Below are 20,547 nucleotides of genomic sequence, written 5' to 3'. Positions count from 1 at the left end.
CCACTAAATCCTTCCTTTTTCCTTTAAACTCTCACCACAATTGCGTAGAAGGTATTTTTGGTCGTAAATCTGCAACAATATTGAAAATTGGCGCTTTTTACCTCCATTGGTAATGTATGTGTATTTTAGTTGTACCAGTAGCCCCATCTGCGCTAAGCTTTATGTATGGTTTTCGGAAAGTACCTCAAATTGTTCATATATAAGTACCATAATAATAGATTTAAAAAACGCGCTACATTCGTTAAACCTTTGCGAATTTGTCTAATAAGTTCAAATTGAAAAAAATGACCATAAATAGCTAAAATGCCTTAATATCATAAAGTCACTTTGTAGTCAATATCATAAAGACACAGACATTTGTAGACTAGGTACTAGGAAATAAAAGATATATGTATTATTTATTTTTTATTAAGTACCTACTTAGGTAGGTACACTATACATACTTAGAATATAGGTAGGTAGGCGAGTATAAATTAAATAGACTACGCGTAACATCCAATACAAATGCCGGGGAAAGGAATGCGAGTTGTGACAATTTCTTCGACGATCGGCGCCATGTGGCCTGAACCCCAGCGCCCGACGCCGTTCCAGTTGTTGCTAGGCACCCACTGAAACAAATTAAGCAGATGTTGGAACTTAACTACCGCAGAAAATAGGTAAAAGATTTTTTAAAAATTTGTATAGGTAAGAAACAAATGCAATTATCTTTCTGTGAAGTTATGTCCAAATGGTTCCTATGACGGGAAAATAGAGAAAAGGGGGCGAGACAATAAGAATGCAAGAATCGTCCTGGAGATGTGGTCGTGGTGACTTACTCTTCTGGAAAGAGCCTCTGTAACATTATTTGAAGGCATGTATATCATCCGGACGCCAGACCCTGCTTGCAGAGACATCAGAGAAGACCCCGTCGAAATAGCTTCAGTGTTCAAGTTCTTTTGAATCTAAAACCGATAAAATTATTATTTTTTTTAACTCTCATGGCTGAGATTTGTGTCCATTATGTGAAATGTAACACACAATGATTTACTTGGCAATTTTAATGGAGGAGCATAATATCACACACTAGCTAATGCAACTAGAGTTCAGGTTTCCTCACGACGTTTTACTTCACCGGAGGCGAGTGGTGGTCTATGTAAAAAACAAGACAGGTTATATACTCATACGGCATACCTAAGTAGGTTTCGAACCTGGGTACATCGGTACTACCGCCGTATAAATTATGGCAAAAGGCGTAACCATAGTAGTCGACCTCCTTTTATTGACTTTTACCATCAAAATGTAGTTGGCACAGTCGAACTTATTTTGGGGCTAGCTCAATCTGTGTAATTTGTCCTTATATATTTATTTATAGTCTATTTCTGTCTCTTACAAAGAGTGCATGAAAGCAGAAGTTTTGCATTTCTTTGTACTTAGTAAAATATGACGAAAGAGATGAAATCATTCACCGACAAGTCGATATCGACTTCGATCGACACAAAACCTGATTTATTTTCTCCTCATTATTAAAAAAAAAAAACAGGATATGCACATACCGAAAGCTGATATTGCACCAAAGCATGATTATAAATCCCAGTATACGTCTGCACAGATTCCACTCCATCATTATGTAAGGTCACGACCACATCAAACCCGATCTTTACATCACGAAGATTTAAATTACCACGGACATTGGCAAAGTTAGTCGTTATATTGGTTTCACTGTCAGTCGTTGATGAGAGCGAGCCTTGGATGTTGGTTAGGTCAATCTTCTGGATGGAAACGAGGAAGCCGTTGTGGTACATCACGGTGCCATTGACGAAGAAGTTATATAAGGAATCGCTGGAAAAGATAAATTAGACAGTCATAATGTGGACACAGATGAGTGATGGTATTAATGGTGGTGTGTTGTATCTGGATCTAGCCTTAGAACAGTATCACGAACAACAGCCTGTCAAGAAAGTGAAGAATTTAAAAGAGTTAAAAACACGTGTTTATCAACCAATCTTGATTAATCTATTTGGTATTGCAACTGTCGATTTCCTAAATAGGCGTTTTGTTATATAAACCTTTTTATAGTTAGACGTTTTGCTACATAGGCGGTTAGCTAGCTAGGCAGATTGCTCATCAGATGTTTGGCTTTGTTGTTAGTATTTCTGATCGGGAGGGTGGTTTGTTAGAAATGTGGTTCATCAAAAATCCACTTTCTTCACTTTCTTGTTCAAATTCAAATTAGAAACAGAAATTAGTCTTTCACAGGTACTTTTTCACGTAAATTATTGTTATTTCTCACAAGCTACAAACTACTGTTATACTACTAGACAACGGATATAAAAGACAGACTTATGATCTGACCTTATGGTTTGGTAAATGTTGTCAGTTTTTAAGTTACACCACTCCCGGCGCTCCAATTCGTACATTGTCTCTTGGAGTACATCCGTGAAGAATTGCTCATGGTCCAGTACGTAGCTGGTGCTTACTGTGAATCAAAAAAATTAAATTGCCTTCGTGCTTCAACTAGTGATTATCTTCGTGATCGAAGCACGGGAAGAGAAACTGGAATATCTTCAAAGACCTAAGTGTCGTAGAACAGGTAAACAGTGGACAATGTTATCGGGTATTGGTGTTTAAAATCCGCGTATAATTGAGCCAACGAAATATGGTAGGAACCTCATGTCCTTGTTTTGTGCTGTCTCTGACGTAAGAAGGGAGGTAAAAGCGTGAGAATCTTTGTTTAAAAAAAATATTTCAAAGACTTAAATTTCAAAAACTGCCTTGACAAAATAGGAAGGAATGCTTCGATGATATTTTAAACAAATAGGTATATAAAATGCCTGTATACCGTAAGCAAAACACACTTAATGAATTAAGGATATATTATAAAACTTAGCTGTGCAAGTGAAAATAACAAATTGAAATACATACCCCAATTTTGACCAGATACCAAAACCACACATACACTAAAAAACACTACGGAAGACTTTAGCATTGTGTATTTTTTTAATTATAGCAGTTTTAATAATAATTATGGTACTGAATTTCAAACTTTTGAATCGTCTAAGAATTGTTTCTGTATCAATCTGTCACCCAATTAGGTGCTGATTATTAATTAAAGATTAGATATTCATTGATATCCTTAATAAGTACTTATAAAAATATCGATAGATAATTTTGATTTTTTTCTCTCGATTAGACATAAATAAAATCTATAAATGTATATATATTCTTGTAAGTATTTATATAATATCAATAAAACTTGCTTTTCGTAAGGTAGCTTCGTCGGTAATTGTACCTTGGTATTGTACTCATAAAACCAAAGACATTTTTTTATCTCGCTCTCTGAAGGTTTTCCCGTTTGTTTCCTAAGCCGTTGATCGTCGGAGCTCAGGGTCCGCTTTCTTACTTTTTCGTCTCCACTTTGAAAGGTTGTCGGCATCTCTAGTCATCTATCTTTAGTTGTTTGCCTCGGGTTTGCCTCTTCTGCTAGGGCCAAGCGGGAGCGGCATAGCCAAACATTTGTTCCCTACGTAATTTTCCGGTCGACGCATGACGTGGCTTTAGCATTTCTGGAGTTTGTCTGCTATGTCACGAACATTTCCACCATGCCCGACAATACGCAAATGACACCAGTTATCTAGCGAATTTGTTCACGTTGCAGATTTGTATTTAAGGTCCAATAATTTGAAATATCGTTATTCTTGTTCTCATGTGTGTTTTGATACTATGATATATTTTGATGGTTGAAAACGGATTATAGAAAGATTTGTCCATATTATTCGCTTTGGCTAGTTGTATTCCACTCTTGTAACCATTTAGCATTTCAAGAATTTGATGGTTATGCTAGGCTTGTATTTATTTTATAAAATAGTTGTTTACACGCGAATCGTTAGTGAGTGTTGAATATTTCTGATAATATATTAATTTTTTTATCATTAATGTGTTTACTCATACCAGATTACTAATCTATAAGACTAATAATTGTTTGATACTCAAATTTAAGTCGTTTTTGATCGTCTTTTCATCATGATTTTCATACAAACTTTCACTCCTCATTGTAGTCATATTGGGTTGATTTTTGAAAAAAAAAAGTACAGTAAAATGTTTGAACAGGTTTTTAATTAAATGCGTACCTACCAATTTCATCAAAATCGGTCCAGCTGTTTAGTGAAAGCGGAACAGATAGACAGACGGACTTTCGCATTTATAATTATTAGTCGGGATTTGTACAATCAATATTATTAGGCATGTTGATAAAACCTACATTACAATAATGAGAAAAGAAAAAGCAATGAAATAAGACATGATTTATTGTCATTAAGTGATAGGACAATTGTAACAGATGACAGGGAAGCTAATCCTATTGGTGACGACGTCCAGAGCAATGGGCTGGAAGACCTCAGACCACGACGTGATGCCTGTGAAGGTTATGTTGGAGTCGTACTGGAAGTAGAAATTATTTTATCTAATGAATATATTTAATGAATATATTTTTTGTATTAAATCAACAACACGATTTTTTTATCACGAATTCCCATTCTATCTGAAGCTTTCTGGTTTCCAATAACCATGGGGTTATTCAATTTTAAGCTGAAGAAAAATTTATTAACGAATTGATTTGAAGAATAAATTCTGTATTTATTTATTTGATGTCGAATTTAAATATTTAGTCTGCGTTTCGTCAAAATTAATAACTGATTAATTTTCATTAGTACTTACTATCTAGTCTTGGATGTTTCAAATGAGAGTTATTTTGTTAAATAACTCTCATTTGAAACATTAACACTATAACAGGTCACTATCACAAGGACTTACCAAAGCATTTATAACGTCAGTGGCGTTGTTAGTTGGCAAAAATTGAAGCTTGTTGAGACTCCTAGGTTGGGTTCCAACGACGGTAACTGAAGTGGCTAAAGTTTGGGTGTTTCGGAAGATCTGGAAAAATACAGTATTAATCTTATATGCTACTAGTTTTTGACCGCTGCTTCGCCTGCGTGAATTTCTCTGCGTAAGCGGAACAGACATGATTTTCATACAAATTTTCATCCCCTATTTCGGGGTTAAATTAAAAGTAAAAAGTATTTTTACTTTGTATAAAAAAATCATCAAATCGGTCCAGCAGTTTACCCGTGATAGCGCAATAGACAGATAAACAGACTTTCGCATTTATAATATTAGTATGAAGAGTTGGGAAAAGCTTTTATGTTTATAAATCGTTTTAGTGAGTACAATCGACCGCACATCAAGTTTATTTATTTATTTTATTTTATTACGGAATAACAAACAGTTACAAAATAAAGCCTTAATTAAAATATAACCCACAACATTATTCACAGCTACCCTTGATACCCTTACCCTTTATAGATCTTTATGCCTTGGTAATAGCGGCGAATTTGCAATGAATTTAGGTAGGTTAATGTGCTGTAGACTGTACGTAATAACACACTATAATATGATAAATTAATAAATTATTTGTACGTTTTAAATTTATAAACTTATAATACCTCTCTTTTACGACAGGGAAAATAGTCAATTACTCACAGAAAAGGCAAAAGTGATCAGCGGATGACGATAAGTAGCACTGGATCTGAAGATTTCACCAAAGTCGGCAACAACATCGAAGCCAACAGTCAGGTCATGCATCCTCAAGGTGCCTCTGACTTCAACAGTCCCGGTACCGTCAACGTTGTTCCAACTCCAGATCTGGTTTAAACTGGACTCCAAGATCTCTAGTCTTTGGATGGATACCGTGAAGCCGTTTTGAAATGAGACGGTGCCACTCACGTCCCAGTTTAGGATGTTTTGGCTAAAAATGCAGTTTAAAAGATATAACTTCTATTTTGTGATCTCTTAAAACGTCTAAGGACATTAGAATCATATAAATTGGACAACATGTTGTTACTTAATTTTTCATTGTTGGTGAATTTGATTGGAATTTGAATCAAAAAGAGTTCTCCAAAAAAGATAAAATCAGTGTTTGATTCCGTTTTGTTAGTTCCAAAAGTTGCTGTAGAGGTTATTTATATTTATAGTTATATAAATAAAACGCTAAATGTGTATCCTTACCTACAATATTTAGTTTAAAAAAATCTTATAAGCATTGTTTAATCAATTATAAGGGGAGGCTTTTTCCCAGCAGTGGGAACTCATAACTACTTACATAAAAAAGCTATGTTCAGGAAAAATCTATGACGAATAGTAACGACTTACTCTACGTCCATTTGAAATTCAGGTATCTTCAAATTGCACCATTGCCTTTCTTCCAGTATGTGGGCCACTGCAGTTAGCACTTCAGTCATATACTCCCTGTGGTTTACCAGACGTACATTGTTCACTGAAAATTTCGGGGATCATCAAGTACCTAAGTCATTGAAAATAGATAACTTGAAAATTTTTAATGATTTGCTTATTAGAATGGAAAAAAAAAATTGAGTTTTGTGTCCCTGATGCCAGCTGCAATCACGGCAACTGCAAAGCCATTGAAATTTCAGTTGGGTACTTAGTAAATGCATAAGGTTCGTGCAAACTCCCGTTAATATTATATATTATGTACTAGTATGTTCAAGGCGCGAAACTACGAACACTATGTTTATTTCGGTGTTACAAAAGAATAAAATATAGGTATCCCTGGTCGCTAAAAATATCCATAAATAAATAGCCATACCTCATTGGAACACTCATAAAAGAAAACAAAATCTTACCATGTTGACTATAAACAAAAGAACTAATTACAGTTAATAACAAACCAAACTGCACAGCAGCCATTTTTGGCTTTTTTACAAGCACATAATTCAATTACAATGAATTATGTAGGTATTAATGCGTCAATAGGATATTATTAATTGCATACCACTTATTATTGTTGATTAGCTGATGACTGATTAGATTATCAAATACGTGATATGTATAGGGTGTTGTGTCTATGAATACTTATATATAAAACTCTTCCTTTACTGACTGACTGAAAGACAACGTATAGCCGAAATTACTGGGCGTAGAACGCTGAAATTTGATGTGTAGGTTCCTAGGACAGACTAGGGGAGCACTAAGAAGGAATTTCCTGAAATTCCCACAGGAAATGGATGTTTACTCACATACGAAGTTGTGGGCAAAAGCTAGTTATATAATACAAAAATTAACAGTTATTTATTAAAGTTTGTGTAACTATAGTTAGGTACCTGTAGTTACATCAACTGTAACACTCAAGCAGGAAGATTAAGAATCTCTGTAGAATTTATTTTCAGTTTTCGGGCCAAGGGTCCCGAGGAAAGGTACATGAACGACAATAAACAATCTCGACAATGAAGCTAAATTCTCCATCAAATCATGTCACACTCTATCCCCAGGATTACCTTGTCAACTACCCTCGGGTGACATACCGTGACATCTGTCAAAAACTGTCGATTCGCGCCGACCGCTGTCAGATTCAGCGCGGATCCTGTGTGACGGAGATGCGGTGTGGGTTAAGTCAGTAGCGTTATGATAAATGCTAATCAATGTTATCACCACGATACGACATACAACAATGATGAGGCCAATTAATAAGCTGTATAGCTCGTGGCATGGGAATTGAGTTGCAAAGAGCTGGATACGACTTTCAGTCATGATTAATGATCCTACAACAAAAAAATGAAACTGTTAGTAAACATAAAGTCCAATGATAAAAATTATTAAGTACCTATATCCATCTAAAGACTATTCTCAGGTTCACTTTTAAAACTAGAAGTACTTACTTATCTTGTAGGTAGGAAATTTCCATTGAGCACAAACAAAATAATCATTTGATTGTAGGTAGTTGAAAAAAAGTCCCTTATGTCTATTCTGTAGGTACTACAAAAATAAGTATAAAGGAATTATAATGATTTTCTGAATACAACAAGGTTTTCCAAGAAATTTTGCATAGGTACTCGAAATATTTTTTTATATAATTTAGAAGAGGACATGAGTAAATATTTTTTTCTTTCTAATCTGATTGTGATCTATAGAGTAAATAAATCAATTCTCACAATCTACTTAAATGTTTATTTTTTTTATATTGGGCTGTGTTATGTAAAAATACAAAATCTAGACATAATACACTTCACTACCTCAATAAATACACTTCACTACCTCAATATTATTTTGTTTTAAACCTGAAGGTTGACTGGTAGAGAATGCGTTTAGCATCAAGTCCGCCTTTCGTACCTGTACTTTAAATAAATAAATCCTATAAATTGTACCACATTTTCGCAAACACCTGAACCACTTGGAATACTAATGAAGTTTTTGCGTTATCCCTTCAAATCTTAAGTACCTGTCATGGTTGAATTAACATCGAGTCGCCGGGTCTTCACTTCATTTAATACATTTATTCATTTCAGTATTCAGAAACATCTGTTTGTGGTTTTTACTTGTTAAGAGCAATCCGCCATTGTTCTGTCGCACTTAGTCATTGACGTCCGTCGATAGACAACGTAGAACTTTATTTATTTTATTAAAGAAATCAAAACCGTATATCTACACAATTACAATACAGTTAAATTCTTATTCTATAATTAGCCGCTCCGGCTTCGCTCGGGTAAAACAATAGCAAAAGTAGCAAATTTCCCTCATGAAGGTTTCGCCTATCTCTGTGCCAAATTCATCAAAATCGGCTCAATAGTTTTTGAGTTTATCAATTACAGAAAAAAACCAAAAACACAAATCTTTTCTGTTTATAACATGAGGCCAATAAAATGTTTTTTTCTCTCTCTATTACAATAGTATTTAAGTATTGTCGAATATAACTACTTAGAAATTGTATGAAGTTTCGACTTATGTCAACGCGCGTCTGTGTTAAAACCTATAGAAAATAACGGAGCTACAACCACGACTGAGCAATGAGACATGACTCTAAATGTGTCGTCATAAGGGGTAGTACCTACTTACATCGTCTTTCTCACTCTAAAGTTTCTGAGCCAAGACATCATACGAGAACTAATAATTTCCATTCAACCCAAGTCAGTCTTAAATGTAGGGCAATAAAAAATGCGTTAAATTACATAACATTGTAGGCATAATGTTTACAGTTTAACTTTACGACCACTCATAATCCGATAAATTTGATCACAAAGAATTGCCGAAATAAAATCCAAGTGTTCAACTTACTGATTGGAGTTTCAATAGCTTTTTACAACACTCCATATTTTTAAAAGTTGTTATTTTTTAAGGTTAGATTAGGTTAGCACTTATTTGGTTTAGTGGGTAGGCTGGGCCGACTAGCGGCCCAGGAGTCCTACTCTCAGTGCGTAACAAGCATTCCCCTGGGTAAACAAAAAAAAAGGTTAGCACTTATTTGTGTCACTTTCCGTATTTATTGGATATTGGCTATAAAGATTTATTTTTTTTGCGGGGAAAAGGTTTTAATCTTTTTTAAATTGACGAAAGATTATTTAGTTCAAAAAAGCTTTAAATCAAAATAACTTTTAATTAATTCAAACTTATAATAATAGATAGATAATAGATATAATAATATAGGAAATGTATGTGTTTGTTTTATTTTTGGGTCTTGGATGTCTATTTATATATGTATCTATTTATAAAATATAGTATCGTTGAGTTAGTATCCCATAACACAAGTCTCGAACTTACTTTGGGGCTAGCTCAATCTGTGTGATTTGTCCTAATATATTTATTTATTTATTTATTTATATTTATTTTGATTGTCCGTCAGTATATAATTATCTTTAATTCTTTAAAGAATTAATGTACCTCTCTCTCTGTCACAATGAATAGTACCTAGATATAAGTATGTATGTGTAAGTTTATATAGATTGGTATGTATATATTTAAATATATATGTATGTAATTTTGAGTAGGTTTATTTTGTTTTGTTTAGTACATTACCCTTTCTTCCCCTTTCCTCTGTTGGGTCTGCTGGAAGAGATTTCTTTAGAAATAAGCAGTACCTAAGTATGTACTATTAAGTATTCCACTTTTTATTCTTCTTATAATCTGTTCGTGTACATAAATTGATACATTAAATAAACATTCTTTGACTATAAGTCTATGAGAAGAATATCCAGTTTATAGCCCTTTCCTTCGATTGACTTTTACAATCTACGTGGGAGCTAGGAGAAGCACATTCTTTGCATTTATTATGCTTCCAGAACAGCATGGAAGAGTATTTCTCGGATAATTGATATTTGAAAAGGCCAAAATTTCAAAAGCAATAACATAACTGCCCTGTTGACTTGCCCGCCAAAACCGGTGACCGTGTCCAAAATTGACCGAGTCACGAGTGAATTACGTGGGTCAAATTACGTAAGTTAACTAGCTAGTGTCGAAGTGGTCTGGGTTTTATGATCTTTGTGTTGCAAACCAACCGGAGAGGCCATCATTGTGCATCGCCAGCGAATATTAGTGTATAAAAATCAGCAATTTTTTTGTGTCGTTCGAATGAACGCAATGTAAACTTAATGAGATCGTCAATAAACTTAACATGTAGTTACATACATAAAAAAAAATGGGTTGCACTCCGGGAGTGGCGGCAGAAGTGAAAACTTGAATATTAACGTTGTGCACTTTTGACGTCTTACGAATTGTTCTGACGCGACTTCACTTCAAAAATAATGCCGATGAACTTAATGAATTTTACAAACAATTAAATATTATTTGAATAATTATATTTCTCCATAAAAGTGTGTATGCAATGGCTACTAAACTGTTCAATAAATTGCCTGGAAATCTAAGAAATGCAAATAACTTACCTACCTTTAAGAGAGAACTATCAAAGCTACTTATCAAAAAAGCTTATTATTCTGTTACTGAATATGTAAATGACAATTTCAATTAATTTAATTAAGTATTTGATCTTTTAATGTATCGAATGTAACCTGACAATTAGATAAATTATGTAGACACTTTATAGTATAAATTATTGTATAAATATATTATGTAACTTCATTTTGTAAAACCTATGACAAAAAATTCGTATGCCTTATGGCGGGACATAGATAAGCTCATTCCAACGTATTATACCTATTATGTAACCTGTGTTCACGAAATAAACGAATTGAATTGAATTGAATTTGATCGCTGTCGCCGGGTTCGTTCCTTTGACTAAGGGAACTCATGTACCTAGGTTTAATAGTTTTCCTCTCCTAAATGGTATCTCAGATTGGTTTAACACTCAAAGTTTATGAGCGATAAAATTTTGATTTCACCGCATTCGTTAATTTCCACTGAAAAATTACAATGTTGTGTTGCTGAGTAACGCCATTTTATTACCTGCGTCGTAAATTAGTTCGCATTTTTATTTTAACTACCTCCAAAAGAATTTAGCTTAAAAATTTATAATATAGAATAATTAACGTGAGAAGGTAATGCGGTATTTCAAAACAAGAATCAGACATTAAAAATTTGCAGAATCGATAGTGATTTTACAACAGGCTTCTTGCCTGAAAATAAACCTCCTTAGGAATGCTGTGGTTGCTTATCAGTTCCCAAAACTATGTGTCTTTTAGTCACCTCATTTGACATCCAGGGGAGCTATGGAGTGGACCAATTCTAGGGCGGAAATACGCAAGAAATAACACAGTAAATATACCAAGCTTCTGTTTTCAGTGAAGTTATAGTATAAGTATTAAGATACTATATTTTATAACAGATACATATATAGATAAACATCCAAGATCCGAGCCAATCAGAAAAAGATAATTTTCCATCATGACCCGACCGGGGATCGAACCCGGGACCTCTCGGTTCAGAGGCAAGCACTTTACCACTGCGCCACCGAGGTCTTCGGATATATTTGTACCTAATTAACTATATACAATTTTACGAGACGAAATATTTAATTTGTAAATATTTATCCTTATCCTTACATATTATTAACAAAGTCCTTTGCCGCGTCTGTCTGACTGCGAAAAACACAAAAACTACTGCACGGATTTTCATGCGGTTTTCACCAACAGATAGTGTGGTTTCTGAGGAAAGTTTAGATGTATATGATTATATTTATATATTTATTATTATTATACCCGTACGAAGCTGGGACGTACCGCTTGGAATTTATATTTAATTAATTCGTTTATATATTTAGTTTTATTTAATTAATGTAAATTATATTTTATTGTAAAAAATAGATTCAATAACATATATTTTACGAGGTCGTTCCAAAGAAATATTTGCTATACATATATTTGTACCTAACTAACTATACACAACCTTACGAGACTATTCCAAAGAAGTCTTTGAACTAATAACTCGCAAACACAGTTCATGTCTCAGAGAAACTTCCTCAACTCTATTGTTACTGTTCATATGTAAAATTGGGCATTGTCTCAAACTACCAAGTATAAACTACCCACATCTCAAAACAAGAGGACACGAAGTTTAGGTACGATCGCCCGGCTAACCTCATGGCTTTTTTTCTCAGAACTAACTGATATTCAGTCGACAGGCATTGATATAGATGTATTATGGATTGTATACGCTGTATTAATAATAACAACATTATGACGACCTCGATGGCGCAGTGGTAAAGTTCTTGCCACTGAACCGAGAGGTCCCGGGTTCGATCCCCGGTCGGGTCATGATGGAAAATGATCTTTTTCTGAATGGCCCGAGTCTTGGATGTTTGTCTTTATATGTATTTGTTATAAAAATATAGTATCGTTGAGTTAGTATCCCATAAAACATGTCTCGAACTTTGGGCTTCTCAATCTGTGTGATTTGTCCTGATATATTTAATTATTTATTTATTTTATATTACTATTAAGCGGTGTTGGTGTAATGGTTAAGATGCCCGCCTGTGGATCGTAAAGTCTCAGGTTCGTATCCTACTTAAACCACCACTTACTTCCGGTGAAGGAAAACATCGTGAGGAAACCGGTACACTGGTGTGGTTTAGTTCACGAGTGTGTATGCGACTACCTGCCACTAGATGGTGGTAAGTAGTCGTAAAAGTCATGTCAGATGCCTTTAGACGACTTGAATAAAATCTGACACCAGTGTTGGCAATAACACCGATATGATAATGATGATTACAATTAAAATACAATTATAAATTAAAGAATTATATTTAATACAATAAATATGTACCTACATTCAGTTAAATTACATACAATGAACACCTTATTAAATTGTATTAGAGTGTGGTAACACACTAGCGCCATCTAGTGACTTTAGATTGCACAGACTACAAGGAGAAAATAAATATCGATTATCTATAGTAATACTTTAAGATAAACCTACGGATGTCACAACAATTGGTTAATTATTTTATTCCTAGATGGCGCCAAATATTCTTAAGTTCATATATAAGCTAATTATGCCTGTAATTCCCTCTCTTCGTCTCAGTTTGTATCGCAATATAGTACAACATAAAGTATTTCTTGAGTTTCTTTTTCGCCATTTAAATCCTGCTGGTCACGAAGCTAACAGAGTGTTTATTTGAAGAAATTGACATAAATTATTTTCGAGTGTGTTGATTGCTAACACTGGTGTCAAATTTTATTCAAGTCGCCTAAAGGCATCTGACATGACTTTTACGGCATCAAGGGGTAAGTAATCGCATACACATCAGTGTGCCGGTTTCCTAATGATATGATACAGTTAAATGCCGAAAATCATGCGAAGTGGCAAAGAAGAAGTTGAAGGCGGCGGAAGAAACCGGGAAAACCTTATAAAGTTATAATGAGAGGCGACACAATATTCATTTTGGATGCGGTTATTAGGGTGAACTTCACGTTATTAAGGAACTCGGCGTGTAGCGTTTCATTGGTGTCCGACATTTTTTTTGTATAAAGAATATATATTTTTAAATATGACATTTATAAAATTAACATTGTACCAGTACTTTAGTTATTTATAAAATAGGACACTTAAATTAATTACTGTGTATGATCAAATATAATAAACACTAATGACAGCCCCCGGCGGATTCCAAAACGCTCGTGAAATTCACGCTTTAGCGTTTCTATACATTTTGTTCGAAATTGACTCTTCTGTAAGCATATTGCATATTTAATCTATGTTCAGTTCATATAATAAGTCTTCCCTGTCACATACAGGCTTCCTTTCTAACTCCTTCCGTATCAAAATGAGGTTATTGTTTAATTTACACGGAACTTGCAAAATAATTATTACCCCTTATGGTCATATACTGGTCTCAAATCCATACTAATATTATAATCTGTCAGTCTGTCTTTTCCGCTTTGACGGCTAAACCGCTCGACCGATTTTGATGAAATTTGGTATACATATAATTAAAGGCTTCCATTCAAATATAGGGTGCTCTATTTTCAACAATCTACCCCCAAATGACTATAATGGGGGGGGGGTGAAATTTAGTGTTCCGCTTTCGCAGAAAAACTCACCCGGGTGAAGCCGTGGGCAAAAGCTAGCCATATATAAATGGCCATAACGACTTTAACTTATTAGTTGTTTATATTAGGCGCCTCTATTATCTCCCGTTGTATACTTATAGAGTATTCCAGCTAATTCAAAAACATGCCTTTTGGAGCCGTTCCTGGGCCTACCACCAGGTCATGCTTATAATAATAATAATGCATTGTTATCCAAACTAAACGTGTGTACAAGATTTCAGCTCAAGATAACTGTTTTAAAATTGAGGTTACAACACCCCAACATACATTAAAGTAAAAAATGTCTTTATTTTCGCCAAAACACTACATGATACAGTAAAAAACAGATGAATTACAGCGAATGTTACAAAATCTGTTTAGGAGACTGGAGCCTGTGTTAGGCAAGGCCTGTGTCACAGTGCTCCAGGGCTGTCCTGTATAGTTGAGAGTAGACTCTTCAATAACAATATTACAAATACATTATTACATATCGCAAGTTAAATAAACGCTTGTATTTTCATAATTTGAAGGTCTATTCCCAAAACAAACAAACAGTTGTCTCAAACTCTAATATTCAATTAATAGCACGACAGGGCATGAATATTTATGTCGTCTGCCTGATGCAACTTGGATTTGTTTGTTCCGCTTAAGTCTACGTTTTTGGACCCTATTGAAACATTTGTCTTGTTGATTTCTCTTGTTGAAATATATTTAGTACCTCTGTTACTTTTTAACTAAAGTTAAATTCTTACTCATTTGTTCTCGGTTTTATTTATAACCTCATCTAGCAATTGCCCAAAACCTTGTCTCGAAGAAATAAGGTCGCCTTTTGCACACTGTTCTAATTCATTATGTCACGCATGCAATGTCTGTTAATACATTTTGTACTTATATATGTTACAGGCCAAACCCGATTCCAGGATAAACTAGTTTTACCTAAGCTAAACTAATTCTTTATACATGTGATAGGATAAACTGGTATAGTCTAGGCTAAACTAGTTCGTCCTAAGCCCGATAGGATAAACCAGTTTAGCCTAGGCCAAACTTAGTTATCCTAATAGAAATACACACTCTCAGGATAAACTGACATAGCCTAGTCTACACTAGGCCATGTCAGTTAACATATAGAATATCTAGAAAGTTAACATATAGAATATCTAGAAAGACAAAATAAATAGCTAAATTGAATAAAAAAAGTAACATAGGTATCCGGAAGAGGACGTACAAGAAGTTATCATAGACCGCCTAAACGGAACGAAGGGACTAAAAGGTGAAAGTAAAACATTCATAAGACCTAATAATTAGGAAAAATATGCATTGGTAGCGTACGACTATGAATTTTAGATTAAGATTATTGTATGTTAAGTGTCGGTAAATCCCAATTCTCTTTTCACACGGTACCATACCGATTTGTCAACTTGTAACGCCACGCATTATGACCTCTTTGGTCATATCGCGTGCGCGCTGGCATGATTTTTATTTCTTTAATTCTAAATTCAAAATTTCAAATTATTGTTCCACTTGATATTTTGAAATCACATTTTGACTTATTCATAATCATAACGATATCGGCACGTACGGTGAAATAATAATAAAATATATATATAATAAAATATATTAAATTATTTATAGTATTGAATTATATTTATTATTTATATATATTATTATTTATTTATAGAATATTTATTGAAGGGTAAGTGTTTTAATATGTTTCGGAAAAGTGTTCTAAATTTTACAGTGATTTAGTGCTATAGTTTATGTATTTTTTTATTGTTCACAGGTCTGTATTTTACTTATCAATTATACTATTATACAACTGTCTGCTTTTGCCTATTTCTACTCCAACCTACCCTGAGGTTACCCTACCCTAATAAATGATCGAAATCACGCCAATAACATTTAACAAACATTTTTAACAAACAATGAATACCTACATACTTTTGTATTAAATTTATTTATTTTCTCGATATTCTATTTCATTAATAATTTTAAAAGATTCTAAAAATTACAACCGCCTATTTTATACATTTTGCAAATACGACACGAAACCGAAACACATAAAGAAGATAGATGGGGTTTTTTGAACTGTCATAGCTGAGAAATAATTTGAATTGAGTACTTTTATAACTGCGTGCGTGTTATTATAGATGAGCGTTTCATAGATGTAATTAAACCATTTAATTTCATTTATAAAAAGCTTATTCAATTCTATAAAATTAGGAACAAACCTGAAGGTCGTATGTAAAACAAAACTTCGATCGACAGCTTGCACTTCTATAATTTTCGGTAGCTATTGACTTGGGGTTTTGTTGTCTTATATATACCGAATATATTGCAAAGGTAGTAAGTACTTACACTGGTTTTATTTATCGCATTCGCGGCAGATAAACTCCAGATTATTGTTTTTAGAAATCGTTTTCCAGCCGATAAGGTATCTAAAAAGAACAGAAAAAAAGTGTCTAGTTCCGCAGGGGCTACTTGATTCTAATCCAATCCAGGAACACTACAAATACAATGTCCTATAAATACCACTTAAAAATTATATAACTTCTATGTTTTAAGCTCGTACTACAAGTATACGGGCGCCGATTTCTATATTACGATGTACATATTGCTTGGTTTTAATGTGTGTTATGTATTGATGCAAGGATTGAAAATGAGCTATAATGTTGAGTTGATTCTTGCAGCTTTGTTTAGTCATGATCAGCATCGTGAATCAAATAATAATTGTCATTCTTTAGCATGACAACTATAAATCATACTGGCCTCTAACGCGAATGAAAAAAAAAAAACAAAAAAAAAAAAATGAGTTCTTTTTCCGAGCTTCAAAAAATTGAAGCATCAATAAAATAGAGGTATAATAGCAATAGTATGCCATTGCGGTGTGAACCGAAACAGCTCGACCGTTCGCACTTAAAATTCATCCGAATAATCCTATAATCGTCAGCTTTCAATTAAAAGTCGCGCTGTCGCCGTGTGAATATTTATTAGTAATGGATTGAAACTATAGTATTCGAGTTAATGTTGCCGTGTTCAATCCAGGTATGAATGATTACGATAGAAAATACGAGGCTGCGTGGCCGGCACCGTTTGTGGCAACTTTCTTGTCCATTACATAACATAGGATTCATACTCGAGGAATGCCGCTACGTTATGAAAGGAAATTTAATCACCTCTGGGTAAATATGGGTGAAGTGATGAAGAAAAAATAAGAGAAGGTATCCTGGGCTACGACGTTGAAGAAGCATCGAGAAAAATGCTCAAATGCGAGAATAAGTGCGTATCTTTTAAGTATTAATTCAATTGAAAAATGTAACTCAAAGACCACATACTTGGGTCTGATTTATACAAAAATATATTTTTTCTCTCCACTTATTCTAAATATTATATACCTAAGTTTTTTTTTACCGTACAACAAGTAAACTGTTGAGGAGTTCCTACCTCTGGAGCCGTTCCTGGGTGCACCATCAGATCATGCTTATCATAATAATGATTGTCATCCAAACTAAACGTGCGTGTATAAAACTTCAGTTCAATTAGTTGAAGTAATCTGGTTCAAACTTGAATTGCAAGATTTCACCCGAGACATAGATCGCATAGAGTTAAATATAAAAATGTTATACATTTATTTTTGTTTGCAATTAATATATTTTTCTTTACACGTGTAAAATAAAAGAAGAGAATGACAAGAGTATAATATCAACTGACAAGAATGGGAGTGCAAACAGTTTCGCAAGCAGATGTCGCTGCAGTCTAGACTCGAGACGACACTGCGGGGCGTCGGATAAACTTTTATTTTCTTTGCCACACCGACATTTTGGGAGGTAATGGGTGTAGTTAAAATTCGAAAAACCAGTTTAATTGCGTTCGGGTTTTATGTACCTATTTTCATTTTGAAAGAGAAAAAAAAATTAACTAGCTGCGCCCCGGGGCTTCGCTCCCGTGGGAATTTCGGGATAAATAGTACCCTATGTGTTATTTCAGGTTATATTCTACCAGTGTACCGAATTACTTAACAGTTGGTCCAGTAGATTTGCGTGAAAGAGTAACAAACATACACGTACATACACACATACATTCTCACAAACTTTCGCATTTAAAATATTATTATTTATAATATTTATTATATAAAACTGTTCAAATTATTATTATGGTATATTATGGACGATAGTAATCTCAATCCCAACTAATTTAATTATAAATATGAAAGTAAGTTTGTTTGTTTTTGTTATCTACTCAACCAATCTTCTTGAAATTTCGCATATAGGTATATAATTAAGAGTATGGAGAAGGACATAGGACATATTCGACCCGGAAAAAAATGGGAATAGCGAGAAACCTATTATAAGTGGCGCCAAATATAAAAACGCTAGATGGCGCTGTGTGTATTTTAAATGCGCTTTGGATATTTCAAAATCAATCACATTTTAATGCGAAGAAAATATTATTAGAAGACTCGGGCGCTGCGCACACTTAATCTTATAGCCAGTGAGATCGATTTATTTGCTTGCACACTGAGTGACTTCACACGTGTGTAAGTTTGTATATAATATGTTACAGGATGTAATATTTAAGCTGCACTATCGCAATAGGTTATAACTGTAATAATAGTAGTAAGCTAGATGATGAAATAAATAAATATTCCCGAGGGTGTGTAGTCCCGAGCGGGCGAAGCCGCGGGTAAACAGCTAGTGCTACATAATCCGCATTTTATATATTTATTATCATTTTAATATAATACACTAGGTACATAAGATAACAAGTTTATTTGTTACACAAATTAAAAAAACCCCCGACTTTCAATGTTCATTTCGCTACAACTTTCGAACGGCCGAACCGATTATTTCATGAAACAGCTACGAACATTCAGGATAAAATTATCTAAATCAAAATCAAAATCAAATCATTTATTCAGAAATTAGGCCTTCACAGGTACTTTTTCACGTCATATTCTAAATTAAATGATGTTTACCAAAGCTACAAACTACTAGCATTTCGGAACGACCACTGCTAAGAAGAAATGCCGAAAGAAACTCATTCAAACAGTGTTGGTCCCTATTATGCCAGAAGGGCTTACCATTTTTTAAATATAAATTTATGTATAATTTTTTATCAGTAATATAACATGTAAGTACACAATAAAGTACATGATCAAAAGGTATACTGAAACATATTATGATTGTGATCAAGTGCTGATGAAAGGAAAATATATATACGACACAAAAGAAAAACTAAACGAAATAAGGTTCATCCGTTTGGGAGCTACGATGACACAGACAGATACACAGACAGACACGTTAAACTTATAACACCCCTCTTTTTGCGTCGGGGTTTAAAAGACGATAGCGGATCAAAGTCTCAAAGAAATAAGAATAGAGAAAATGGTACTAGGTTTACGTTCATATTTAAGACAGAGAACACTAAAAACACATTGAAGTACCTAAATGCGTGCGTGTAATAAAAGTTTTCTGCTTGACGTGTCTTCAAAGCAACTTAAAAGGTTACAAACCTTACCTTTTGGAAAGGTGTAGAAAAAAAACATCAGTGCCTTAATGAAAATCCTTAGAGGTATTTTTTCGCTTCGGTAGTTATCAACGGTTACACGGACTGTAGAATATTTTAAGACGGTAATCCTTAAATTATTATATAAAAAGTAAAGCCTTTTTAAATGAATTTTAATTCACTTTTCACTCTACGGTGTTTCTCTTTAGAATTCATCCAGAAATTAGACCTTAACAGGCACTTTTTCGTCAAGTTTTATTTATTTATGCACGCAAAATAACATTATATATATAAAATTTACAAATATAAAACTAGTACAGAGATTCTTCTTATTCGTATAGAAATTTCTTCCAGTAAATAAATAAATATATTAGGACAACTCACACAGATTGAGCTAGCCCTCCAAAGTAAGTTCGAGACTTGTGTTATGGGATACTAACTCAACGATACTATATTTTATAACAAATAACATATATAGATAAACATCCATGACCCGGATCAATCAGAAAAAGATCATTTTCCATCATGACCCGACCGGATATCGAACCCAGGACCGGTTCAGTGGCAAGAACTTTACCACTGCGCCACCGAAGTCGTCGATAGTAGAAAGAAAGAAATATGGAAAAAGAAGAGGCGTGTAGGTACAAGAAAAAAAAATCGATATTACTTATTGAAGCTACTTTCTACTAACATTTCGTGACGGATACTGCTGAAAAGAAATGGCTGCAGTAACTAAATTATATTT

General features: G+C 33.9%; 2 protein-coding genes across 3 annotated transcripts; both read right to left on the bottom strand.

Annotated features, from left to right (window-relative positions):
* Nucleotides 1-385: 385 nt before the first annotated feature.
* Nucleotides 386-3,069, bottom strand: LOC128677218 (uncharacterized). The gene is made up of 5 exons (XM_053757905.2): nt 2,902-3,069; nt 2,332-2,455; nt 1,533-1,818; nt 816-941; nt 386-608 (listed from the first exon to the last, which is right to left on the bottom strand). Exons 1-5 carry the CDS (start codon nt 2,963-2,965, stop codon nt 483-485), a joined length of 726 nt encoding a protein of 241 aa, XP_053613880.1. The 5' UTR covers nt 2,966-3,069; the 3' UTR covers nt 386-482.
* A 1,196-nt stretch (nt 3,070-4,265) lies between these two features.
* On the bottom strand, nt 4,266-9,150 carry LOC128677216 (uncharacterized). 2 transcript variants are annotated; one of them, XM_053757903.1, is made up of 7 exons: nt 9,100-9,150; nt 7,707-7,803; nt 7,353-7,589; nt 6,184-6,307; nt 5,515-5,779; nt 4,789-4,908; nt 4,266-4,416 (listed from the first exon to the last, which is right to left on the bottom strand). In XM_053757903.1, the coding sequence occupies exons 1-7, from the start codon at nt 9,133-9,135 to the stop codon at nt 4,291-4,293; spliced, it is 1,005 nt and encodes a 334-aa protein (XP_053613878.1). In that variant the 5' UTR covers nt 9,136-9,150; the 3' UTR covers nt 4,266-4,290. The 2 variants fall into 2 exon arrangements, with proteins under 2 accessions (XP_053613878.1, XP_053613879.1); XM_053757904.1 differs by lacking the exons at nt 7,353-7,589; nt 7,707-7,803; nt 9,100-9,150 and adding an exon at nt 6,675-6,825.
* Between the last annotated feature and the right edge of the window lie 11,397 nt (nt 9,151-20,547).

Source organism: Plodia interpunctella, chromosome 17 (assembly GCF_027563975.2).
Source record: "Plodia interpunctella isolate USDA-ARS_2022_Savannah chromosome 17, ilPloInte3.2, whole genome shotgun sequence".
Classification (NCBI taxonomy): Eukaryota; Metazoa; Arthropoda; class Insecta; order Lepidoptera; family Pyralidae; genus Plodia; species Plodia interpunctella.
The sequence above is the reverse complement of the archived record's forward strand: the minus strand, read 5'-3'. Positions and strand labels throughout refer to the sequence as shown.